At 46.1% G+C, this 27,532-nt stretch overlaps 1 protein-coding gene across 1 annotated transcript in view; it reads left to right on the top strand.

Moving 5' to 3' along the window:
- LOC124795572 (myosin light chain kinase, smooth muscle-like) overlaps positions 1–27,532 on the top strand; it is a 1,044,560-nt gene that overhangs the window by 236,224 nt on the left and 780,804 nt on the right. The window contains exons 6-7 of the mRNA XM_047259644.1: positions 14,185–14,432; positions 25,006–25,175. Of these exons, the coding sequence (XP_047115600.1) occupies positions 14,185–14,432; positions 25,006–25,175 (418 nt within the window). The remainder of the gene's footprint in view (positions 1–14,184; positions 14,433–25,005; positions 25,176–27,532) is intronic.

The following is a 27,532-nucleotide window of genomic DNA, read 5'->3' as shown; positions in this document are numbered from 1 at the left end:
GGTTCATGTCTGGAGAACATGCTGGCCACTCTAGTCGAGCGATGTCGTTATCCTGAAGGAAATCATTCACAAGATGTGCACGATGGGGGCGCGAATTGTCGTCCATGAAGACGAATGCCTCGCCAATATGCTGCCGATATGGTTGCACTATCGGCCCGAGGATGGCATTCACATATCGTACAGCCGTTACGGCGCCTTCCGTGACCATCAGCGGCTTAAGTCGGCCCCACATAATGTCACACCAAAACACCAGGGAACCTCCACCTTGCTGCTCTCGATGGACAGTGTGTCTAAGGCGTTCAGCCTGATCGGGTTGCCTCCAAACACGTCTGCGACTATTGTCTGGTTGAATGCATATGAGACACTCATCGGTGAAGAGAACGTGAAGCCAATCCTGAGCGGTACATTCGGCATCTTGTTGGGCCCATCTATACCGCGCTGCATGGTGTCGTGGTTGCAAAGACTGACCTCACCATGGACATCGGGAGTGAAGTTTCGCACCAAGCAGCCTACTTGCCACAGTTTGAGTCGTAACATGACGTCCTGTGACTGCACGAAAAGCGTTATTCAACACGGTGAAGTTGCTGTCAGGGTTCCTCTGAGCCATAATCCGTAGTTAGCGGTGATCCACTGCTGTAGTAGCCCTTGGGTGACCTGAGCGAGGCATGTCATCGACAGTTCCTGTCTCTCTGTATCTCCTCCATGTCCGAACAACATCGCTTTGGTTCACTCCGAGACGCCTGGACACTTCCCTTGTTGAGAGCCCTTCCTGGCACAAAGTAACAACGCGGACGCTATCGAACTGCGGTATTGGCCGTCTAGGCATGGTTGAATTACAGACAACACGAGCCGTGTACTTCCTTCCTTGTGGAATGAATGGAACTGACCGGCTGTCGGACAGCCTCCGTCTAGGCGCTGCTGATGCATGGTTGTTTACATCTTGGGGGGGGGGGGGGGTTAGTGACATCTCTGAACAAAGGGACTGTGTCTGTGATACAATATCCACAGTCAACCTCTGTCTTCCCGAATTCTGGGAACTGGGGTAATGCAAAACTTTTTTTGTTGTATGTATTGGCCCCCTTTCTCATTTTCTCATACATCATTCAGGGTTCACAAATATTTGTTAATTTGTTCATTAACTCCGTAAGCAGATTAACATTGTGTGCCTTAACCATATTCCTGAGCGGACAACGTTGCAGCAAATAAGCTAGCTACAGGTAGTACGCCTTGGTCCGCAACTCACAGCCTGTGTCCCACCGCCTGTGACCTGCCAGTGCAGCAGATCCACGCTGGCTGTCGCTCGATGCTGCGGAACGAACTGCCCTGGTAGCATATTTGTACTGGAGCTTGTTAACTTCCCGAACAGTATAAAATTTCACCAGCGGTCCGGCATACACGATCGAATCGGCTTTCCGCCTTGATTCTTTTCTTATCTGTTGCCTTCCCGTGTATGCATCTCTTGGTCTCCCTCTATGATTTTTACCCTCCACACTGGCCTCCAGTACTAAATTTGTGATCCATTGATGCCTCAGAACATGTCCTACCAACCGATCCCTTCTTCTAATCAAGTTGTGCCACAAACTCCTCTTCTCCCCAATCCTATTCAATACCTCCTCATTCGTTATGTGATCTACCCACACAGTAGGTACTGGGAGAAGAAGCTTGCGCAGGATAGAGTAGCGTGGAAAGCTGCATCAAACCAGTCTCAGGACTGAAGGGACTGAAGACTACAACAACAACAACAACAACGTCTTCCCGTATAATTTTTGCCCTCAACAACTCCATTTACTATAATGGAAGTTATTCTCTGATGTGTCTTCTTCTAGTTCTCCACCTGTTAATATTCTGATCGAGTCTGCGAAGGACCTCCTCGTTTCTTGTCTTGTCACATATTTGAGTTACATCACGCCCCACAAGCTTGAATTCTCTTCGTTTCGAATTTTGCCACAGTCCATGATTCACTTTGACACAATGCTGTGCTCAGAAGTACATTCTCAGAAGTTTCTTCCTAAACTCAATGTCTGTGTTTGATACTAGTACACTTCTATAGTGAAGAACATCTTCTTCGACAGTTGCTAGTCTGATTCTCATATCCTCTTTGCTTTCTTTCGTCAAGCGTTGTTTTGCTGCCCAGGTAGCAGAATTCCTGTGCGTCGTCGAGTACGTGTGGTCCCCTAGTTAGATGTTATCACCAATCCCGTGCCTGAGACTCCTCATTACTTTCGTCATTCTTTCTTTAACTCTCAATTCATAGTTTTCTGTACTTTCACTGAGGGTAAAAATTATGTAAGGGAATCTTACAACTGATAGCCTTTCGCCTTGAATTTCATCCCACTTATTTTATTCCCCTCAGTCCATCTTCGATCTACAGGTTAAACAACAGGGAAGAAAGACTGCATGCATCCGAGTATTTATCGCTTCGTCTTCCATGATTGTTTCCTCTTTCTCTTCGTACATACTGTATATTACCCGACTTTCTGTACAGCTTACACCTTCTTTTCTGAGAATTTTCAACGTCTTCCACAAAATTACGTTGTCGATCGCTTTTCCCAAGTTGATAACCCTATGAAGGTGAATTTTCTTAAGTGTTGGTTCTAATATGAACTACGATTTCAGAACTGTCTCTATGGTGCTATTACCTTTTCTAAACACAAACTGATCGTCTTCTATGAAATCGTCAGTTTTCGTTTCCATTCCTCTGTATATTGTTTTTGTCAGCATCCAGGAGCAGAAACTGTTAAAAAAAAGCAGACTGTGCGATAGTTCTTGCGTTTATTAGCTTGCTAGCTCTGGAATTGTGTAGATAATATTCTTTGAAAAGCTCGCTTTCAAATCTCGTAGATCCTACACACTAAGAAATATTTTAACAGAGTAGCAGGCATTATTTACGTTATTATTGTTATGTTAACACAACCCAAGTTACTAAATAAATTTCAATTTGTGCAACTTAAAGTAGAGGAAAATTGAGAAATAAATTTCGTTCCGTAGGTACTGGCTTCAGTTAAATGATTGAAAAATATAATATTACTTAAGAAAAATTCGACATCTATTTCTTAAAAACATTATGCAGAATGATAGCAGATATATCAGGCAGTAAAAATAGCAGATCTGTCACAGATAGATATGCCCCTGTAATGTAGAACAATGCTTGCCTATTCAATTGAATATTAGGGCAACAATTTGTAAAGCATCACGAAGTAATATGCTGTAACACGTATTGACATGAGTGTACATTATACTTCGCGTTCTGTCGTTGTGCAATACATCACATGAATTTCTGTAATTTTTAAATTTTTGAAATTCAGTATTAGCATCATGGTCTGTTATTGTTGTTGCGGGGAGAACGTCCATGTGTATTACCGAAACTAGTAGCAACTTAATAAGAATTTTGACAGCAGCTGACGGTGTAGCTATATCAGAGGGTGGGCTGAAAAGTAATGCCATCGAATTTTTTGTGTGAAAACTCATAAAACTTTTTAAAGAAAATAAACGTTGTTAATATTCTACATCTTTATTTTTCACATCTTCGTAGAAAAATATTCAATAGCCAAAATCGCAGAATATATATATATATATTTTATTTGAGACAATCGTCTTCAACAGACTATCCTGTTGTCTTCATGTCTGTAGAAAAGTGTATATACGTGGAATATGTCTCATAAGTTGGGATATAACATTTGATATACAAGTTTTAGAATGATATTATAAGAACAGGTAAACATACCTTAAAATATTTTTATTCTAAAACATGTTCATTTCACGTTGAGCTCACGCACAAGATGTGAACTGGATAAAAACAGCATGTAATAAAAGGTTTGTCATCGCTAAAATGTTTGAAAAACGTAAAGCACCTTGTGCAACAGACTGTGCCCGTATACGTATTGTTCACAGTTACTTGTTACATCAAACAAACTCTGTACACAAAAGCACAACTGTGAACTGTTTACATATGCTGGACATGTTCTAAACAATGCGAAACCAGTTAGAAAAACTTAAAGTGGATTCGCACTGTTTAGAAGATGTCCATCGTATGTAAACAGTCGCGCTTTTGTGCACCGTGTTTGTATGATGCAATAAGTTACTGTGAACAATATATATTCGGACGTTGCCTGTTGCACAAGATGCTTTATGGTTTTTTAAATAATTTAGCGATGATAAACGTTTTATAATGTGCTATTTTTATTCGCTTGCAATCTTGTGCGTCAGGCCAGCGTAAAATGGACATGTTTCAGAACAAAAAGACTTTAAGGTATGTAAATGTACAGGTCCACTTCCGGTTTTTATAATGCCAGTCTAAGACGCTTATATCAAATGTTACATCTTAACTTGTGAGATATATTCCACGTGCATACACTTTCTTACAGACCTGAAGATGACAGCATAGTCTGCAGAAACCAGTCGTCTTAAATTTAAAAAAATATTTTAAGCGATCTTGGCTGTTATATGGTTTTTAACAATTAAACAGATCGCCCTTGAGCTCTCTCGAAATGAGAAAATTCAGTCGTCGTGTCTTCATATTTGCAGCCCTCTGCTGCTGAAGTGCTCCGAACTATAGCGTGTCACGTGGCAGTGTGTAACATGATTATGTCGCTCCCTGAGAAACAGTGCGTTGTAATGGAGCTTCGAATTCGATGAATTCCTTCATACGTGGGACTGCCAGTCCTTCAGCGTGGCAACGCCAGACCACATATGAGCGCTGCGAAATCTGCAGCAGTCCGACGCCTCGGGTTGTCTGTTATCGGTCGTCCTCCATACAGTACCGACATAGCCGCATCCGATTTTCATCTGTTTCGAAAACGTAAGGAACGCCTTCGAAGACTTCATTTTGGCAGTGATGAATCGGTGCAAGCAGATATGAGGCTGTGACTGCGTCAAGAAAGCCCACTGTCATACAGTGACGATATCAACAAACTGGTCTCTCGTCGGGAGAAATGTGTTCGTCGCCACGGTGACTATGTTGCGAAATACATATGTAGATATGAAGAATAAAGATGTAGAATGTTGATAACTTTCGTATTATTTAAGAAGGTTTTTCACATAAAAAATTGGAGGCATTACTTTTCAGCACGCCCTCATAAATGTGTCTCTTCCGAAATCAACACTACTGGCCATTAAAATTGGTACACCTAGAACTGACATGTGATTACATTTTCACGCAATTTGGGTGCATAGATCCTGAGAAATCAGTACCCAGAACAGCCACCTCTGGTCGTAATAACGGCCTCGATACGCCTGGGCATTGAGTCAAACAGAGCTTGGATGGCATGTACAGGTACAGCTGCCCATGCAGTTTCAACACGATACCACAGTTCATCAAGAGTACTGACTGGCGTATTGGCAGTTGCTCGGCCACCATTGACCAGACGTTTTCAGTTGATGAGAGATCTGGAGAATGTGCTGGCCAGGGCAGCAGTCGAACAATTCCTGTATCCAGAAAAGCCCGTACAGGACCTGTAACATGCGGCCGTGCATTACCCTGCTGAAATGTACGGTTTCGCAGGGATCGAATGAAGGGTAGAGACACGGGTCGTAACACATCTGAAATGTAACGTCCACTGCTCGAAGTGCCGTCAATGCGGACAAGAGGTGACCGAGACGTGTATCCAATGGCACCCCACGCCATCACGCCGGGTGATAAGCCAGTATGGCGATGACGAATACACGCTTCCAATGTGCGATCACCGCGATGTCGCCAAACACGGATGCGACCATCAAGATGCTGTAAACAGAACCTGGATTTATCCGAAAAAATGACGTTTTGCCAATCGTGCACCCAGGTTAGTCGTTGAGTACACCATCGCAGGCGCTCCTGTCAGTGATTCAGCGTCAAGGGTAACCGCAGCCGTGATCTCCGAGCTGATAGTCCATGCTGCTGCAAACGTCGAACTGTTCGTGCAGATGGTTGTTGTCTTGTAAACGTCCCCATCTGTTGACTCAGGGATCGAGACGTGGCTGCACGATCCGTTACAGCCATGCGGATAAGATGCCTGTCATCTCGACTGCTAGTGATACGAGGCAGTTGGGATCGAGCACGGCGTTCCGCATTACGCTCCTGAACCCACCGATTCCATATTCTGCTAACAGTCACTGGATCTCGACCAACGCGAGCAGCAATGTCGCGATACGATAAACCGCAATCGCGATAGGCTACAATCCGACCATTATCAAAGTCGGAAAGGTGATGGTACGCATTTCTCCTCTTTACACGCGGCATCACAACAACGTTTCACCAGGCAACGCCGGTCAACTGCTGTTTGTGTATGAGAAATCGGTTGGAAACTTTCCTCATGTCAGCACGTTTTAGGTGTCGCCATCGGCGCCAACTTTGTGTGAATGCTCTGAAAAGCTAATCATTTGCATATCACAGCAACTTCTTCCTGTCGGTTAAATTTCGCGTCTGTAGCACGTCCTCTTCGTGGGGCAGCAATTTTAATGGCCAGTAGTGTACAAACTACCTTGAATAAGCTTTAGGTTGTAACTTCCCTCATTTACTTTGAAAAGCGCAGAGGAATGTTATATTACTTTCCCTTCATGTTTGATGTTTGACTGCAAACATTCCGAAGCTCTTTAAAATAGTGACTGTAATACTGATTCACCTACGTGTTCCAAATTGATCCCCATTTGTCCTTTTGTGACGTCAGCAGGCTGTTCTTTCTTCTCGTAGAGGCCTTCAGTGTTCTGTTTTCCCCTATCGGTCCTCTCTCCTGCGTCCTGCAGTATAATAGCTTTTGCTCTGTCAGTGTTGATCCCTTTCTACATCTACATCTACATCTACATGATTACTCTGCAATTCACATTTAAGTGCTTGGCACAGGGTTCATCGAACCACAATCATACTATCTCTCTTGCATTCCACTCCCTAACAGCGCGTGCAACACCTAAACCTTTCTGTTCGAGCTCTGATTTCTCTTATTTTATTTTGATGATCATTCCTACCTATGTAGGCTGGACTCAACAAAGTATTTTCGCATTCGAAAGAGAAAGTTGGTGACTGAAATTTCGTAAATACACTCCTGGAAATGGAAAAAAGAACACATTGACACCGGTGTGTCAGACCCACCATACTTGCTCCGGACACTGCGAGAGGGCTGTACAAGCAATGATCACACGCACGGCACAGCGGACACACCAGGAACCGCGGTGTTGGCCGTCGAATGGCGCTAGCTGCGCAGCATTTGTGCACCGCCGCCGTCAGTGTCAGCCAGTTTGCCGTGGCATACGGAGCTCCATCGCAGTCTTTAACACTGGTAGCATGCCGCGACAGCGTGGACGTGAACCGTATGTGCAGCTGACGGACTTTGAGCGAGGGCGTATAGTGGGCATGCGGGAGGCCGGGTGGACGTACCGCCGAATTGCTCAACACGTGGGGCGTGAGGTCTCCACAGTACATCGATGTTGTCGCCAGTGGTCGGCGGAAGGTGCACGTGCCCGTCGACCTGGGACCGGACCGCAGCGACGCACGGATGCACGCCAAGACCGTAGGATCCTACGCAGTGCCGTAGGGGACCGCACCGCCACTTCCCAGCAAATTAGGGACACTGTTGCTCCTGGGGTATCGGCGAGGACCATTCGCAACCGTCTCCATGAAGCTGGGCTACGGTCCCGCACACCGTTAGGCCGTCTTCCGCTCACGCCCCAACATCGTGCAGCCCGCCTCCAGTGGTGTCGCGACAGGCGTGAATGGAGGGACGAATGGAGACGTGTCGTCTTCAGCGATGAGAGTCGCTTCTGGCTTGGTGCCAATGATGGTCGTATGCGTGTTTGGCGCCGTGCAGGTGAGCGCCACAATCAGGACTGCATACGACCGAGGCACACAGGGCCAACACCCGGCATCATGGTGTGGGGAGCGATCTCCTACACTGGCCGTACAGCACTGGTGATCGTCGAGGGGACACTGAATAGTGCACGATACATCCAAACCGTCATCGAACCCATCGTTCTACCATTCCTAGACCGGCAAGGGAACTTGCTGTTCCAACAGGACAATGCATGTCCGCATGTATCCCGTGCCACCCAACGTGCTCTAGAAGGTGTAAGTCAACTACCCTGGCCAGCAAGATCTCCGGATCTGTCCCCCATTGAGCATGTTTGGGACTGGATGAAGCGTCGTCTCACGCGGTCTGCACGTCCAGCACGAACGCTGGTCCAACTGAGGCGCCAGGTGGAAATGGTATGGCAAGCCGTTCCACAGGACTACATCCAGCATCTCTACGATCGTCTCCATGGGAGAATAGCAGCCTGCATTGCTGCGAAAGGTGGATATACACTGTACTAGTGCCGACATTGTGCATGCTCTGTTGCCTGTGTCTATGTGCCTGTGGTTCTGTCAGTGTGATCATGTGATGTATCTGACCCCAGGAATGTGTCTATAAAGTTTCCCCTTCCTGGGACAATGAATTCACGGTGTTCTTATTTCAATTTCCAGGAGTGTAGATCTCGCCGCGACGAAAAACGTCTTTGCTTTAATGACTTCCATCCCAACTCGCGTATCATATCTGCCCCACTCTCTCCCGTATTACGTGATAATACAAAACGAGCTGCCCTTTTTTGCACCCTTTCGATGTCCTCCGTCAATCCCACCTGGTAAGGATCCCACACCGCGCAGCAATATTCTAACAGAGGACGAACGAGTGTAGTGTAAGCTGTCTCTTTAGTGGACTTGTTGCATCTTCTAAGTGTTCTGCCAATGAAACGCAACCTTTGGCTCGCCTTCCCCACAGTATTATCTATGTGGTCTTTCCAACTGAAGTTGTTCGTAATTTTAACACCCAGGTACTTAGTTGAATTGGCAGCTTTGAGAATTGTACTATTTATCGAGTAATCAAATTCCAACGGATTTCTTTTGGAACTCATGTGGATCACCTCACACTTTTCGTTATTTAGCGTCAACTGCCACCTGCCACACCATACAGCAATCTTTTCTAAATCGCTTTGCAACTGATACCGGTCTTCGGATGACCTTACTATCCGGTAAATTACAGCATCATCTGCGAACAACCTAAGAGAACTGCTTAGATTGTCACCCAGGTCATTTATATAGATCAGGAACAGCAGAGGTCCCAAGACGCATCCCTGGGGAACACCTGATATCACTTCAGTTTTACTCGATGATTTTCCGTCTATTACTACGAACTGCGACCTTCCTGACAGGAAATCACGAATCCAGTCGCACAACTGAGACGATACCCCATAGGCCCGCAGCTTGATTAGAAGTCGCTTGTGAGGAACGGTGTCAAAAGCTTTCCGGAAATCTAGAAATACTGAATCAACTTGAGATCCCCTGTCAATAGCGGCCATTACTTCGTGCACAAGAACGATGTTTTCTGAAACCATGCTGATTACGTATCAATAGATCGTTCCCTTCGAGGTGATTCATAATGTTTGAATACAGTATATGCTCCAAAACCCTACTGCAAACCGACGTCAATGTTATAGGTCTGTAGTTAGATGGATTACTCCTACTACCCTTCTTAAACACTGGTGCGACCTGCGCAATTTTCCAATCTGTAGGTACAGATCTATCGGGGAGCTATTGTATCAGCGTAATCTGAAAGGAACCTAATCGGTATACAATCTGGACCTGAAGAATTGCCCGTATCAAGCGATTTGAGTTGCTTCGCAACCCCTAAGGTATCTACTTCTAAGAAACTCATGCTAGCAGCTGTCCGTGTTTCAAATTTTGGAATATCCCATTCATCTTCCCTGGTGAAGGAATGTCGGAAAACTGCGTTCAATAACTCCGCTTTAGCGGCACAGTCGTCGGTAACAGTACCATCGGCACTGCGCAACGAAGGTATTGACTGCGTCTTGCCGCTTGTGTACTTTACATACGACCAGAATTTCTTCGGATTTTCTACCAAATTTCGAGACAATGTTTCGTTGTGGAACCTATTAAAGGCATCTCGCATTGAAGTCCGTGCCAAATTTCGCGCGTCTGTAAATTTTAGCCAATCTTCGGGATTTCGCGTTCTTCTGAACTTTGCATGCTTTTTCCGTTGCCTCTGCAACAGCGTTCGGACCTGTTTTGTGTACCATGGGGGATCAGTTCCATCTCTTACCAGTTTATGAGGTATGAATCTCTGAATTGGTGTTGCTACTATATCTTTGAATTTGAGGCACATCTAGTCTACATTTGCTTAGTCAGTTCGGAAGGAATGGAGATTGTCTCTTAGGAAGGCTTCTAGTGACACTTTATCCGGTTTTTTAAATAAAATTATTTTGCGTTTGTTTCTGGTGGATTTGGAAGAAACGGTATTGAGCCTAGCTACAACGACCTTGTGATCACTAATCCCTGTATCAGTCATGATGCTCTCTATTAGCTCTGGATTGTTTGTGGCTAAGAGGTCAAGTGTGTTTTCGCAACCATTTACAATTCGCGTGGGTTCGTGGACTAACTGCTTAAATAATTTTCGGAGAAAGCATTTAGGACAATCTCGGAAGATGTTTTCTGCCTAGCACCGGTTTTGAACAAGTATTTTTGCCAACATATCGAGGGAAGGTTGAAGTCCCCACCAACTATAGCCGTATGAGTGGGGTATTTATTTGTTACGAGACTCAAATTTTCTCTGAACTGTTCAGCAACTATATCATCGGAGTCTGGGGGTCGGTAGCAGGAGCCAATTATTAACTTAGTCCGACTGTTAAGTATAACCTCCACCCATACCAATTCGCACGGAGCATCTACTTCGACTTCACTACAAGATAGACCACTACTGACACACACAAACACTCCACCAGCAATTCTGCGTTATCCATCTTTCCTGAACACCGTCTGAGACTTCGTAAAAATTTCTGCAGAACTTATTTCAGGCTTTAGCCAGCTTTCTGTACATAAGTAAAAGGCCGAAGTCCCTCAGACCTCCATTCACAGGAATGGACATACTAAAATTAAAACATTGATGTCGTGGTTGCTCATGGTGAAAAACTGATACCACCCAAAAGTGACGCTGCAGGAAAGTCATCAACTTGTGACGTTTTGCTACCGTCGTCGCCGCGCCCGTCTCCTTCAACGTCACCATCTTTTATTGAGACGCTGAAACCGATTCCTGCAACAGCCTCAAACTCATATAGAGATTACACGCTCCTTTACCTTCATTACAACTTTTAAGTCTTTCATCGAAGTCTACCATTATTGCTGGATATAATAGCAATACAGAAACAGAAAATCGGTTATTTCATAAACCTGTTTTTTTGAGCGGTTGTAACAGATGAATTAAACTGGAGACGAAAAGAAGCGCTACAACCAAAAGTTGGTTGTTTCAGCTATAAACGCCATCCCTAGTTAAAATCCAATCCTAACTAAACTCTAAATTATACTGAACTCCGTCCGAACAGTTCTCGTAAGATCCAACGGTACTGACCGAGCGTCGTGACATCGTCACCTTAGGCGTCACTGGATGCGGATAGAAGATAAAAATTTCTGCCGAGACAAATAGACACTGCTGGACATTGGCAGGGCGGTATAAAAGTAACATGCCGCGCCGCACCCTCTTCTGCGTCCTGCAGTATACTTCCTTTTGCACTGTCGGTGTTGATCCCTTTGCTTCTGACTCAGTGTGCGATTTGTGCTTCTACCGGGGGGCGGGGGGGGGGATGTATTAGGGGGTTAGTATAATGATATACGAGGGCAGTTCAATAAGTAATGCAACACATTTTTTTCTCGGCCAATTTTGGTTGAAAAAACAGGAAATTTCTTGTGGAATATTTTCAAACATTCCCGCTTCGTCTCGTATAGTTTCATTGACTTCCGACAGGTGGCAGCGCTGTACGGAGCTGTTAAAATGGCGTCTGTAACGGATGTGCGTTGCAAACAACGGGCAGTAATCGAGTTTCTTTTGGCGGAAAACCAGGGCATCTCAGATATTCATAGGCGCTTGCAGAATGTCTACGGTAATCTGATTGTGGACAAAAGCACGGTGAGTCGTTGGGCAAAGCGTGTGTCATCATCGCCGCAAGGTCAAGTAAGACTGTCTGATCTCCCGTGTGCGGGCCGGCCGTGCACAGCTGTGACTCCTGCAATGGCGGAGCGTGCGAACACACTCGTTCGAGATGATTGACAGATCACCATCAAACAACTCAGTGCTCGACATCTCTGTTGGTAGTGCTGTCACAATTGTTCACCAGTTGGGATATTCAAAGGTTTGTTCCCGCTGGGTCCCTCGTTGTCTAACCGAACACTGTAAAGAGCAAAGGAGAACCATCTGTGCGGAATTGCTTGCTCGTCATGTGGCTGAGGGTGACAATTTCTTGTCAAAGATTGTTACAGGCGATGAAACATGGGTTCATCACTTCGAACCTGAAACAAAACGCCAATCAATGGAGTGGCGCCACACCCACTCCCCTACCAAGAAAAAGTTTAAAGCCATACCCTCAGCCGGTAAAGTCATGGTTACAGTCTTCTGGGACGCTGAAGGGGTTATTCTGTTCGATGTCCTTCCCCATGGTCAAACGATCAACTCTGAAGTGTATTGTGCTACTCTTCAGACATTGAACAAACGACTTCAGCGTGTTCGTAGGCACAAAAATCTGAACGAACTTCTCCTTCTTCATGACAACGCAAGACCTCACACAAGTCTTCGCACCCGAGAAGAGCTCACAAAACTTCAGTGGACTGTTCTTCCTCATGCACCCTACAGCCCCGATCTCGCACCGTCGGATTTCCATATGTTTGGCCCAATGAAGGACGCAATCCGTGGGAGGCACTACGCGGATGATGAAGAAGTTATTGATGCAGTACGACGTTGGCTCCGACATCGACCAGTGGAATGGTACCGTGCAGGCATACAGGCCCTCATTTCAAGGTGGCGTAAGGCCGTAGCATTGAATGGAGATTACGTTGAAAAATAGTGTTGTGTAGCTAAAAGCTGTGTAGCTGGTGTATTTCAATGCTGAATAAAACAACCCCTGTTTCAGAAAAAAAATGTGTTGCATTACTTATTGAACTGCCCTCGTATGTTACCAGCTTGGACCGTGGCGTTACCCATGGATAAACAGTTATTTATAAATAGATGTTAATTCCGAAACTCACTACTCACGCGTATGCACTATCAGAAAAGCCACTTTGTGAGATGTTTTAGCAAACCTTCAAATTTAGATCTCTCCTGAGTTGATCAGGAACCATTATGTCTCAGTTTTTCAAAGAGATGGACAAGAGAACTGTGACTTTCAAGAAAAGCTCGAAAAGCATTAAATGAGGAAGCAACCCAACGTACGCGAAAAATATGGCCTAGTTTTAATAGCTGCGAGGATAATTCTTGTGAAACACTTTGTAGTAGTCTGATTTTTGGGACTTCGAGAAAACACAGAATATAAGGAATCTAAAAAAACCTTTATATGGTATACATCTGCTACATCATTCATAACATTGTGGACAGCTAATTTAATTTTGTGGTTCATACAATGAACGACAGTTAAATCCTCATGTAAATGACTACGCAGTAGAGCGGCTACGCCTTTGTAAGGTGCAAGCATTGTTGAGCCACTATCTGTTGCGACGCGTACAAGGTGGTTTTTTAGTTCATCATTTGTAATGCCACACTTTTCAAGAGCTGCTAACAGTGTGCTGAAAATGCATTCTCCTGTACCACTTTCTCATTCAATAATGTCGAAGAAATAATCGCAAGCAACTCCCTTAAAGGACAAACGTATATATATTATTAAACAAGTTGTATTGGAAACCGTTGTACTTTCGTCCATCATGATACAAGCTCGCAAGTAAACGGATGACGCACCTTAGACGAAAGCAAAAATGACAAAATGTTAATGATGATTTAGTTCTAAACGTTTTGAAATGCTTAACTACTACATGCATGGAGAGCTGCATCAAATCAGTCTCTGGACTGAAGACAACAACAATAACTACTAGATAACACTTTTTCAAAATTAATAAGCAAACATATTAATAGTATTAATAGTAAGACTGTATTTAAAACTTTCAGTGTTCGGCTCCACAAATTTAAATTATATGTAAAGTTTTACTCCAGTGCGTGGGAAACAAACATCCCAGGTTGGGATGCATAAACTAAAACCAGAGGAGGGGATGGTCTGATGCAGAGAGGGGGAAATCCCCTCCATCCCCCCCCTGCAAGTCGCACACTGTTCTGACTTGACCGTAGGTTGTTGAGACTTCTGTCTCCGCTCTCTCCATGTTTGTAACTCAGCTTGCCTCTGCTGCGGGCTGCGCAGGTGCGGGGAGAGCCGGCGCCCGAGGTGCGCTGGTACCGCGACGGCGGCGAGCTGGAGGAGGACCCGCCTCGGCTGACCCTCCAGCAGGAGGGCGGCCGCTGCCGGCTGGTGCTGCGCGCCGCCGCGGAGGCGGACGCCGGCCGCTACATGTGCGACGCCGCCAACAGCGTCGGCCGCGTCTCCACGTTCGCCCGCCTGCAGGTCGTTCACGACCCCAGCCTGCTCGAGGCCGACTCCAAGCTCAAGAGGTCAGTCAGCGCCGGACCGCCAGATCTGTTAAAGCCAGCCTAGGCGTCTAGCAAACCTGCTTTCTCGGATCGCTACACAACATTCAAACAAATCGTAGGGCACAGGTCATCCCCGATTTCAAGAAGGGACGTCGAACAGATTTTAATATTTTTTTGTGTGATCTAAAATTTAAAAACTTTCTCACACCGTTCTGATTTAGCTTCACTGATCAGGATAGTAAAAAAAAAAACATGCGTATATTGAGGATTTTTCATTCGTAAAGCAGGCTTATCACATTCACACAGTTCAATACTGTTCTATCCTGATTAAATTGAGCTTAATTTAAATTCCATAAGGCAGTGAAGCAATTTCGAAGTCTCGGTGCGACGAAAATTGTCAGTCGATCACCTGGAAACATTTGTATACAATTATTAACTTTCGGTGATCACATGGGGAAGACCGGAGATCTGCTGGTAAGACCGTGTTAGCCTATTTATTTGAAATAACTGGATATCTTGAGCATACAAAACGCCAGGTTCGTCCAGTGTAAATCAGACGTTCCCCACTGATCCCGTGCAACACAGCGTAGTAAGCAAGCACTGTCAATAATAATCTGTTAAATAATACGTGAACACACTTACTTTAGTTTAGTTCATGTATTAAATTCCTTCTCATACAGAATCTCATCAAGATGGCGACTAGCTCAACAATACATACATATACATCTTCGTTCTTTCACGGCTAATCCGCAAGATCTTCATTCTTTTCATAAGAGAAAACATAGATAGCAGAGAAGCTATTCCATGGAGTAAATAAACGCTCCAAGGAATAATAGGGCTTGAAACTACTTTGCATTGCTAATCATCGTATATTAAAGTTTAGGAATCGGTAAGATAAAAAGAGATATTTCGAGATATGTACTGAGTTATATAATTTATAAATTTTCTGAAAATATCGCGGAGAGACCGCTGCAAGAGACATTACAAGACGTGCAGAACTATATACCTATATCTCCAACATCGACCAGTTGTAGAATTTTGGAACACGTATTATGTTCGAGTATAATGATTTTTCTAGAGACTAGAAATCTACTCTGTAGGAATCAGCATGGGTTTCGAAAAAGACGATCGTGTGAAACCCAGCTCGCGCTGTTCGTCCACGAGACTCAGAGGGCCATAGGCACGGGTTCCCAGGTAGATGCCGTCTTTCTTCTTCCGCAAGGTGTTTGATACAGTTCCCCACAGTCGTTTAATGAACAAACTAAGACCATATGGACTATCAGACCAATTGTGTGACTGGATTGAAGAGTTCCTAGATAACAGAACGCAGCATGTCATTCTCAATGGAGAGAAGTCTTCCGAAGTAAGAGTGATTTTAGGTGTGCCGCAGGGGAGTGTCGTAGAACCGTTGCTATTCACAATATAGATAAATGACCTCGTGGATGACATCGGAAGTTCACTGAGACTTTTTCCAGATGATGCTGTGATGTATCGAGAGGTTGTAACATTGGAAAATTGTACTGAAATGCAGGAGGATCTGCAACGAATTGACGCATGGTGCAGGGAATGACAATTGAATCTCAATGAAGACAAGTGTAATGTGCTGCGAATACGTAGATAGAAAGATCCCTTATCATTTAGCTACAATATAGCAGGTCAGCAACTGGAAGCAGTTCCATAAATTATCTGGGAGTAGGCATTAGGAGTGATTTAAAGTGGAATGACCATATAAAATTAATCATCGGTAAAGCAGATGCCAGTCTGAGATTCATTGGAAGAATCCTAAGGGAATGCAATCCGAAAACAAAGGAAGTAGGTTACTATACACTTGTTCGCCCACTGCTTGAATACTACCCAGCAGTGTGGGATCCGTACCAGATAGGGTTCATAGAAAATATAGAGAAGATCAAACGGAGAGCAGCGCGCTTCGTTACACGATCATTTACTAGTCGCGAAAGCGTTACGGACGCCATAGATAAACTCCAGTGGAAGACTCTGCAGGAGAGACCCTCAGTAGTTCGGTACTGGCTTTTGATGAAGTTTCCAGAACATACCTTCACCGTGGAGTCAAGCAGTATATTGCTCCGACCTACGTATATGTCGCAAAGAGACCATGAGGATAAAATCAGAGAAATTAGAGCCCACACAGAGCCCTACCGACAATCTTTCTTTCCACAAACAATACGAGACTGGAATAGAAGGGAGAATCGATGGAGGTATTCAAAGTACCCTCCGGCACACACCGTCAGGTGGCTTGCGGAGTATGGATGTAGATGTAGATGTAGAATGAGTTTCATTACAACATGAAAAGATTACGACACTTAACTTTGTAATCATACAGATGTGTCGCAAGTAAAGGATGACATACAAAATGACGAATCTTCTTTAGTATAAACAATCACAAGTCGCTGCTACATAGAAAGTACAAGCGAAGTAACCATTTTCTATGCTGCTATAGAAGTCACTGGCCTTGAAGCTACTGTCCGACTGTGTGCGACCCGCCGCGCGCGGCACTTATGTCCTCGGTGAAGTAACTGCAACACTTCTTTTTGCGCAGCTTTGGGGATCAACACACGTGGCTGCCCACTGTCATTCTGAACAAGAATCACACCTTGCTGCTTAGCGAGGCTACGCCGATGTGTAAAGTATCGTCCGCAGCTCGTGGTCTCGCGGTAGCGTTCTCGCTTCCCGAGCACGGGGTCCCGGGTTCGATTACCGGCGTGATCAGGGATTTTCTCCTGCCTCGAGATGACTGGGTGTTTGTGTTGTCCTCATCATTTATGAAAGTGGCCAGCTTGGAGTGAGCAAAGGTTGGGAATTTGTACGGGCGCTGATAACCGCGCAGTTGAGCTCCCAACAAACCAAACATCATCATCGTGTAAAGTATCGGTCCACTACACAGTCTTTATGAAATGCAATGAGCGAGGCCAATGAGACGCCCTGTTTAACCCGCAGGACAAGACAGATACAATAAATAGTGGATAGGGGCCAAAATAAGGGGCTGTCAGTTACACCCGAAAATACAACTTTATTATTTGATCAAACATTACAAGAGCCCACAAAACTCTTTTAAGCACACAGTTTTAATCTTTGGGACTTAATTACCGCCTGAAAGCCACTTTAATTTAAAAACGGCTGCAGGCCAATAACTTAAAACGCAAGCACAATCACAAATTTAAAGGCAAGCCTTATCTTAAAACAGTTCTTTAGTTAGGCTGAAGTAAGCAAGTTAAATTCAAATCGGCTGAAGGCCGAACACTTAAAATTCCAGAACATTAATTTTTTTTAATACCAAAGTTCTTACGTGAAACAGTTCTTTAATTTAGGCTGAAGGCCTTAAGAACAAACAGCTGAAACTCAAACCGGCTGAAGGACGAAGACTTAAAAATTCAATAGGTTAAGGTAAACAAGTTAAATTCAAATCGGCTGAAGACCGAAGACTTATAAATTTAAAAAAAAAATTAACTGCCAAAGGGCTTACGTGAAACAGTACTATAAACTTGGACTGAAGGCCTTAAGAGTAAAACAACTCTAATTTAAAACACAAAATCGGCTAGAAGCCATACAAGTACCAACAACAACAAATTAAAAAAAAACATAAGGCAGTACACACATGATCGAGGGTCGGCCTGTAATTCGAACACTAACGCTCGCTTAAGTGAGACAGGCAGTCGGGCCAACCATTCACGATCCGACGACAACCCAACCGAACGACACTCAGCGGACCAACCGACAAGATAACTTTCACTTTACCCGACCAGGGCACAACAGGGAGTTCAACGCAACAACGTAGAAGATATTGGCGCCCACAACCAATCATACATAGAGCTGTCAAACTGGACACCGTGCTGAACAGCAACAACACGATGAAACTACACTGCCTGAAATTTAAGTCAACGGCCAGGGCAGGTAACCGAAACGCTAACACCCACAAGGCACAAGATTCCGCTGGTGCACTTGAACTCAAATAACCAAATACAGTGAAACTCCACCAGAGGATGACTAGAATTTTCCACCTTGAAAACCACGTTGTTGCTCGCGGGAATATCCCAACAGCCGACAACGAACTCCAAACGACACAATGGGAATAGTCTTGACTTGCTGTTAGGTTAAATCAAAACTCAACTTTCGTGTCCAGGGTCGGTGAGCCACGGACCTCGTAGCAATGGGAACAGCGCCACACTCTCCGACACAGCGTAGAGACCGACAGCGGGCCCCGACCAAACTACGCCCCACCGAGAATTCCTCACTGCTCCACCCCAACCGACTGACTGGTCAGAGCCAGTGCGCCGACAACATTTAAAATAACTTGTCAGTCAAAAATCACACAAACTACACACACTTTCACGAACACTGCACGAAGAACTAGACAATGCTAACGGCAGTGACTGTGCAGTAACAGGGACGAGTCACGCGTCGGCACACACAGCCAACCCATAAGCGATCGCCGGCTAAATACACGCCGTCCGGCAAGACGACCGACCGAAGACCAACCAAAGTCGTTCCCACTCCAATGATGTGTGTCGGGCGAGCCATGGCGGTCCGGACCTCACTGCTGCCGCGCCCCGACTGAACTTGAGCCGCGTGCCAACTCAAACACTGCCAGGTCCCCAACTAACTCCCAACACACGACGACCGGGAAGTAATAGCAGTCCAGCAAAGATAATAGGGCAGGGCCTATATCGAAAAGCGCTGCTGCTGCCGCTCACGGGCAGGCAAGGCAGCAACTCAGTGACACCAGTAGTTGAAAATTAACATAACGAGGTGGGAGTACGGTAAAAACAAGATGTAAAATAAGAAATGGACACGAACACGGGCCACGCGCAGCTGAGCCGAGATGTGCGAAATGTACACTCCTGGAAATGGAAAAAAGAACACATTGACACCGGTGTGTCAGACCCACCATACTTGCTCCGGACACTGCGGGAGGGCTGTACAAGCAATGATCACACGCACGGCACAGCGGACACACCAGGAACCGCGGTGTCGGCCGTCGAATGGCGCTAGCTGCGCAGCATTTGTGCACCGCCGCCGTCAGTGTCAGCCAGTTTGCCGTGGCATACGGAGCTCCATCGCAGTCTTTAACACTGGTAGCATGCCGCGACAGCGTGGACGTGAACCGTATGTGCAGTTGACGGACTTTGAGCGAGGGCGTATAGTGGGCATGCGGGAGGCCGGGTGGACGTACCGCCGAATTGCTCAACACGTGGGGCGTGAGGTCTCCACAGTACATCGATGTTGTCGCCAGTGGTCGGCGGAAGGTGCACGTGCCCGTCGACCTGGGACCGGACCGCAGCGACGCACGGATGCACGCCAAGACCGTAGGATCCTACGCAGTGCCGTAGGGGACCGCACCGCCACTTCCCAGCAAATTAGGGACACTGTTGCTCCTGGGGTATCGGCGAGGACCATTCGCAACCGTCTCCATGAAGCTGGGCTACGGTCCCGCACACCGTTAGGCTAGGCCGTCTTCCGCTCACGCCCCAACATCGTGCAGCCCGCCTCCAGTGGTGTCGCGACAGGCGTGAATGGAGGGACGAATGGAGACGTGTCGTCTTCAGCGATGAGAGTCGCTTCTGCCTTGGTGCCAATGATGGTCGTATGCGTGTTTGGCGCCGTGCAGGTGAGCGCCACAATCAGGACTGCATACGACCGAGGCACACAGGGCCAACACCCGGCATCATGGTGTGGGGAGCGATCTCCTACACTGGCCGTACAGCACTGGTGATCGTCGAGGGGACACTGAATAGTGCACGATACATCCAAACCGTCATCGAACCCACCGTTCTACCATTCCTAGACCGGCAAGGGAACTTGCTGTTCCAACAGGACAATGCACGTCCGCATGTATCCCGTGCCACCCAACGTGCTCTAGAAGATGTAAGTCAACTACCCTGGCCAGCAAGATCTCCGGATCTGTCCCCCATTGAGCATGTTTGGGACTGGATGAAGCGTCGTCTCACGCGGTCTGCACGTCCAGCACGAACGTTGGTCCAACTGAGGCGCCAGGTGGAAATGGCATGGCAAGCCGTTCCACAGGACTACATCCAGCATCTCTACGATCGTCTCCATGGGAGAATAGCAGCCTGCATTGCTGCGAAAGGTGGATATACACTGTACTAGTGCCGACATTGTGCATGCTCTGTTGCCTGTGTCTATGTGCCTGTGGTTCTGTCAGTGTGATCATGTGATGTATCTGACCCCAGGAATGTGTCAATAAAGTTTCCCCTTCCTGGGACAATGAATTCACGGTGTTCTTATTTCAATTTCCAGGAGTGTATTTCAGCAAAATGTTCAAATCTGAATCAGCTTCCGTGGCCTGTCCAATTTTCCTATAGTTGAGCGGAAAAGACTGAAGCCATTCAGAATTCTGAGCATCGATGTGACAACAAGATGCAGCAGAAGCGTCAAATTCTGTATCACGGGCAACCGGAAGACGTGAAAGTGTATCCGCATTACCATGTTGAGCTGCTTCACGATACACAATCTCGTACTGCTATTGAGAGAAAAACAAAGCCCATCATTGCAATTGTTGGTCAGTACGCACAGGAACTGGTTTAATCGGATGAAACAAAGATTGCAATGGCTTGTAATCCGCTACTAAGTAGAATCTTCTGCCATACAAATAGTGGTGGAATTTGGTGACACCATACACAATAGCCAGAGCCTCTTTCTCAATTTGTGAATAGTTACACTGAGCTTTGGACAACGCTTTTGATGCGAAAGCAGTAAGCCTTATGTCCTCTTCACATAGAGGCCGCTTTTGTGGCGTTGTCGTCCTGGAGAGGGGTCGGTCATTGTGCGATTGGCTGACGTTTTCTTACAGTCATCTCTACTCTTTCGTTCCCGACCGGCGTGCCGGCGCTTTGACTTTAGGGCGTAACAAAATGTAAAGGAAAAATCTGGTATGTCTAATGTTTCGGCTAGGAAGGACCTCTGTCGCCTTGAGCCAGAGACAGGTAAAGGCACAGAACCACTGGTCAGTACCACACAAAGCTGGCGTACCTCACTGGAATATGAAACTGTGGGCACCTTAAGGGAGACCATTATACAGGGTAAAAAATTTGGAAATTTGTGGTAAGTTCTATGGGACCAATCTGGTGAGGTCGTCGGTCCCTAGGCTTACACACTACTTAATGTAGCTTAAACTAACGACAACACACGCACACCCATGCCCAAAGGAGGATTCGAACCTCCGACGGGGCGAGCCGCGCGAACCGTGGGAAGGCGCCTTACACCGCACGGTCACCCCGCGCGGTGATGTACAGGGTGTCCCAGAAATGTCCTGACGAACTTACTGAAGTTGTAGAGGGTGTCTTGAGGAACAAATCGAGGATAGGAACCTATATCAGGAATCGCCATCGAAGCGCCCGTGCCTGCCACTAAACCACCCCTTCGGCAGCAAACGATTGTACTCTGACTGACCGTAGGCGGAATGCCTCGCATTGTTGTTTCTTATTGAGTCATCGTAACTGACGCCCACTATCGCCGGTTTAGAAGATGGATCTAGCTCCTGCGTAGAATTGCCTTGTCTCCTACGAATACTGTGCTCTGTTTCTTCGGTGGATGACGGCTTCGGGCACGGGTTTCCATACGCAGTACATTTTTCTGCTAGAATCCTTTAAAATCTCCATTGTTTTCTCGGTGCACAGGAGAAAAATGTGCTGCGGATGGAAACCCGCATCTGAAGCCGTCATCCACCGAAGCAACAGAGCATCACATTCGTAGGAGACAAAGTGTTTCTACGCAGCAGCTGGCTCCACGGTCTCCGCAGACGATCGTGGGAATCAGTCTCGACCAATGAATAGCAGACAGCATCGTGAGACGATTAATTTTATATCCTCATTCCATTTTAAATCACTCCTAATGCCTACTCCCACATAATTTATGGAATTAACTGCTTCCAGTTGCTGACCTGCTACATTGTAGCTAAATGATAAAGGATGTTTCTTTCTATGTATTCGCAGCACATTACACTTGTCCACTGAAATTCAATTGCCATTCCCTGCTCTATGCGTCAATTCGTTGCAGATCCTCCTGCATTTCAGTACAATTTTACATTGTTACATCCTCTCGATATACTACAGCATCATCCGCAAAAAGCCTCCGTAAACTTCCGATGTTATACACTAGGTCATTTATATACACTACTGGCTATTAAAATTGGTACACCAAGAAGAAATGCAGATGATAAACGGGTATTCTTTGGACAAATATATTATACTAGAACTGACATGTGATTACATGTTCACGCAATTTGGGTGCATAGATCCTGAGAAATCAGTACCCAGAACGACCACCTCTGGCCGTAATAACGGCTTTGACACGCCTGGGCATTGAGTTAAACAGAGCTTGGATGGCGTGTACAGGTACAGCTGCCCATGCAGCTTCAACGTGATACCACAGTTCATCAAGAGTAGTGACTGGCGTATTGTTGCTCGACCACCATTGACCAGACTTTTTCAATTGGTGAGAGTTCTGGAGAATGTGCTGGCCAGGGCAGCAATCGAACATTTTATGTATCCAGAAAGGACCGTACAGGATCAGTAACATGCGGTCGTGCATTATCCTGCTGAAATGTAGGCTTTCGCAGGGATCGAATGAAGGGTAGAGCCAAGTGCGGTAACACATCTGAAATGTAACGTCCACTGTTCAAAGTGCCGTCAATGCCAACAAGAGGTGACCGAGACGTGTAACCAATGGCACCCCATTCCATCACGCCGGGTGATTCGCCAGTATGGCGACGACGAGTACACGCTTCCAACGTGCGTTCACCGCGATTTCGCCAAACACGGATGCGACCATCATGATGCTGTAAACAGAACCTCGATTCATCCGAAAAAATGACGTTTTTCCATTCGTGCCCCCAGGTTCGTCGTTGATTAAGCCATCGCTGGCGCTCCTGTGATGCAGCCTCAACGGTAACGGCTGCCATGGTCACCGAGCTGATAGTCCATGATGCTGCAAACGTAGTTGAACTGTTCGTGCAGATGGTTGTTGTCTTGCAAACGTCCCCATCTGTTGACTCAAGGATCGAGACGCGGCTGCACGATCCGTTACACCCATGCGGTTAAGATGCCTGTCATCTCTACTGCGAGTGATACGAGGGCGTCGGGATCCAGCACGGCGTTCCTTATTACCCTCTTGAACCCACCGATTCCATATTCTGCTAACAGTCATTGTATCTCGACCAACGCGAGCAGCAATGTCGCCATACGATAAACCGCAATCGCGATAGCCTACAATCCGACCTTTATCAAAGTCGGAAACGTGATGGTACGCATTTCTCCTCCTTACACGAGGCATCACAACAACGTTTCACCAGGCAACGCCGGTCAACTGCTGTTTGTGTATGAGAAATCGGTTGGAAACTTTCCTCATGTCAGCACGTTGTAGGTGTCGGCACCGGCGCCAACCTTGTGTGAATGCTCTGAAAAACTAATCATTTGCATATCCTGCATCTTTTTAGTGTCTGTTAAATTTCGCGTCTGTAGCACATCATCTTCGTGGTGTAGCAATTTTAATGGCCAGTAGTGTACTTCCCAGGCGACAGGGCACAAGGATTTGCCCCTTGTGAAATACGTTTACGTCAGTGCATTTCCCCTTTTGTAGCCTGTATCGTCACTCGAACGACCCCCCATTCGTCTCTGTTCCGTGTTTATACTTTTCTTACCGCGTCATGTGTCAGCAAAGTCCCCAGGTGGTATTTGGGGCGAACGGGATACACGAGCTCTGTCGCGTGCGTTACAGCACGTGACACTACAGATTCGACGAGTTGCAGCGACCGTCTCCGGCTGGGGACAGCTACTATCTGACACCACTTTAATACTTCGTAGCTGCGCGATTAAATACACTCACTTCTCGACGGCATATGACTTTAGTGGGTATTTCCCGCTTGGCCCCGGACGTAGACGATCGTTAGCGATGTATGTCGGGCAAGACGACTAGTGTGACGACAGCATATGACGTTAATGGGTATTTCCCGCTTGGTCCCGGACGTAGACGAGCGTTCGAGATGTATGTCGGGCAAGACGACTAGTGTGACGTCACAGGCTTGTTGCCGAGGCCCACGAGAAAGACAGGCCGCGGCGCGTACGTCACGAAGGTGGCCCATGGACTCCCCATCATTATAGGACTAATAACAGTAAGATTCCATAATAGCGGATTCCAGTAGAAGGTTCAGTTTTCATTTGTACAGACACGCCTATTTACGAGTTAACCGGTGTAGAAACGTAGTTTTCTGCTGATTTGAGCGAGAGAGGGACCGCAGGACTACCTTCGTGACGTATGCGCCACGTCCTGTCTTTCTCGTAGGCCTCGCTCGTTGCAGGTCTCGTGTTTCTCATTGACCCCCAGTATTTTGGCACATAGTTGTAGGTACTATAAGAGATACTGCAGAGAAGCGGGCAGCGTGCCGGAACCGGATTCAGTACATCCGTTCTTCTTGAACAACACAAACACTGTGCCGCACCGTACACAATCAGAATCATCACACAGGACGCTGTGGACACAGCACTGACACGGCACGACAACAGTGTTGCAGCGTGCGTTAGTGAGGCTACGCACTGAGCAGCGCCACCTCTGCTCGTTTCAGGGAGGCGGCGGAGGCGGGCGAGGGCGTGGAGGCGGCGCCGCAGTTCACGATGCGGCTGCGCGACCGGCGTGTGCAGGTGACCTACCCGGTGCGGATGACCTGCCAGGTGGCCGGCTGGCCCGCCCCCACCGTCACCTGGACCAAGGACGGCGCCGACGTCACGCCCGACGGTAAGTGCCGAGCCCTGGCAGCCGCACACTGCACCCGTCAAACCTACCATCGCTGGCCCTTAAGGTTTTTTTTGGTCATCAGTCTACTGACTGGTTTAATGCGGCCCGACACGAATTCCGTTCCTGTGCTAACCTCTTCACCTCAGAGTAGCACTTGCAACCTACGTCCTCAATTATTTGCTTGACGTATTCCAATCTATGTCTTCCTCTACAGTTTTTGCCCTCTACAGCTCCCTCTAGTACCATGCAAGTCATTCCCTCATGTCTTAGCAGATGTCCTATCATCCTGTCCCTTCTTCTTATCAGTGTTTTCCACATATTACTTTCCTCTCCGATTCTGCGTAGAGCCTCCTCATTCCTTACCTTATCAGTCCACCTAATTTTCAACATTCGTCTATAGCACCACATCTCAAATGCTTCGATTCTCTTCTGTTCCGGTTTTCCCACAGTCCATGTTTCACTACCATACAATGCTGTACTCCAGACGTACACCCTCAGAAATTTCTTTCTCAAATTAAGGCCGGTATTTGATATTAGTAGACTTCTCTCGGCCAGAAATGCCTTTTTTGCCATAGCGAGTCTGCTTTTGATGTCCTCCTTGCTCCGTCCGCCATTGGTTATTTTACTGCCTAGGTAGCAGAATTCCTTAACTTCATTGACTTCGTGACCATCAATCCTGTTGTTAAGTTTCTCGCTGTTCTCATTTCTACTACTTCTCATTACCTTCGTCTTTCTCCGATTTACTCTCAAACCATACTGTGTACTCATTAGACTTCATTCCTTACAGCAGATCATTTAATTCTTCTTCACTTTCACTCAGGATAGCAATGTCATCAGCGAACCGTATCATTGATATCCTTTCACTTTGTATTTTAATTCCACTCCTGAACCTTTCTTTTATTTCCATCATTGCTTCCTCGATGTACAGATTGAAGAGTAGGGGCGAAAGGCTACTGCCTTGTCTTACACCCTTCTTAATACGAGCACTTCGTTATTGATCGTCCACTCTTATTATTCCCTCTTGGTTGTTGTACATATTGTATATGACCCGTCTCTCCCTATAGCTTACCCCTACTTTTTTCAGAATCTCGAACAGCTTGCACCATTTTATATTGTCGAACGCCTTTTCCGGGTCGACAAATCCTATGAAAGTGTCTTGATTTTTCCTTAGCCTTGCTTCCATTATTAGCCCTAACGTCAGAATTGCCTCTCTCGTCCCTTTACTTTTCCTAAAGCCAAACTGATCGTCACCTAGCGCATTCTCAATTTTCTTTTCCATTCTTCTGTATATTATTCTTGTGAGCAGCTTCGATGCATGAGCTGTTAAGCTGATTGTGCGATAATTCTCGCACTTGTCAGCTCTTGCCGTCTTCGGAATTGTGTGGATGATGCTTTTCCGAAAGTCAGATAGTATATCGCCAGACTCATATATTCTACACACCAACGTGAATAGTCGTTTTGTTGCCACTTCCCACAATGATTTTAGAAATTCTGATGGAATGTTATCTATCCCTTCTGTCTTATTTGACCGTAAGTCCTCCAAAGCTGTTTTAAATTCCGATTCTAATACTGGATCCCCTATCTCTTCTAAATCGACTCCTGTTTCTTCTTCTATAACATCAGACAAATCTTCACCCTCATAGAGGCTTTCAATGTATTCTTTCCACCTATCTGCTCTCACCTCTGCAATTTAACAGTGGAATTCCCGTTGCACTCTTAATGTTACCACCGTTGCTTTTAATGTCACCAAAGGTTGTTTTGACTTTCCTGTATGCTGAGTCTCTCCTTCCGTCAATCATATCTTTTTCGATGTCTTCACATTTTTGCTGCAGCCATTTCGTCTTAGCTTCCCTGCACTTCCTATTTATTTCATTCCTCAGCGACTTGTATTTCTGTACTCCTGATTTTCCCGGAACTTGTTTGTACTTCCTCCTTTCATCAATCAACTGAAGTATTTCTTCTGTTACCCATGGTTTCTTCGCAGCTACCTTCTTTGTACCTATGTTTTCCTTCCCAACTTCTGTGATGGCCCTTTTTAGAGATGTCCATTCCTCTTCAACTGTACTGCCTACTGCGCCATTCCTTATTGCTGTATCTATAGCGTTAGAGAACTTCAAACGTATCTCGTCATTCCTTAGTACTTCCGTATCCCACTTCTTTGCGTATTGATTCTTCCTGACTAATGTCTTGAACTTCAGCCTACTCTTCATCACTACTATATTGTGATCTGAGTCTATATCTGCTCCTTGGTACGCCTTACAATCCAGTATCTGATTTCGGAATTCTGTCTGACCATCATGTAATCTAATTGAAATCTTCCCGTATCTCCCGGCCTTTTCCAAGTATACCTCCTCCTC

The sequence above is a fragment of the Schistocerca piceifrons genome, chromosome 4, assembly GCF_021461385.2.
Source record: "Schistocerca piceifrons isolate TAMUIC-IGC-003096 chromosome 4, iqSchPice1.1, whole genome shotgun sequence".
NCBI classification, from domain to species: domain Eukaryota; kingdom Metazoa; phylum Arthropoda; class Insecta; order Orthoptera; family Acrididae; genus Schistocerca; species Schistocerca piceifrons.
This window is presented reverse-complemented; position numbering and strand designations above follow the sequence as displayed.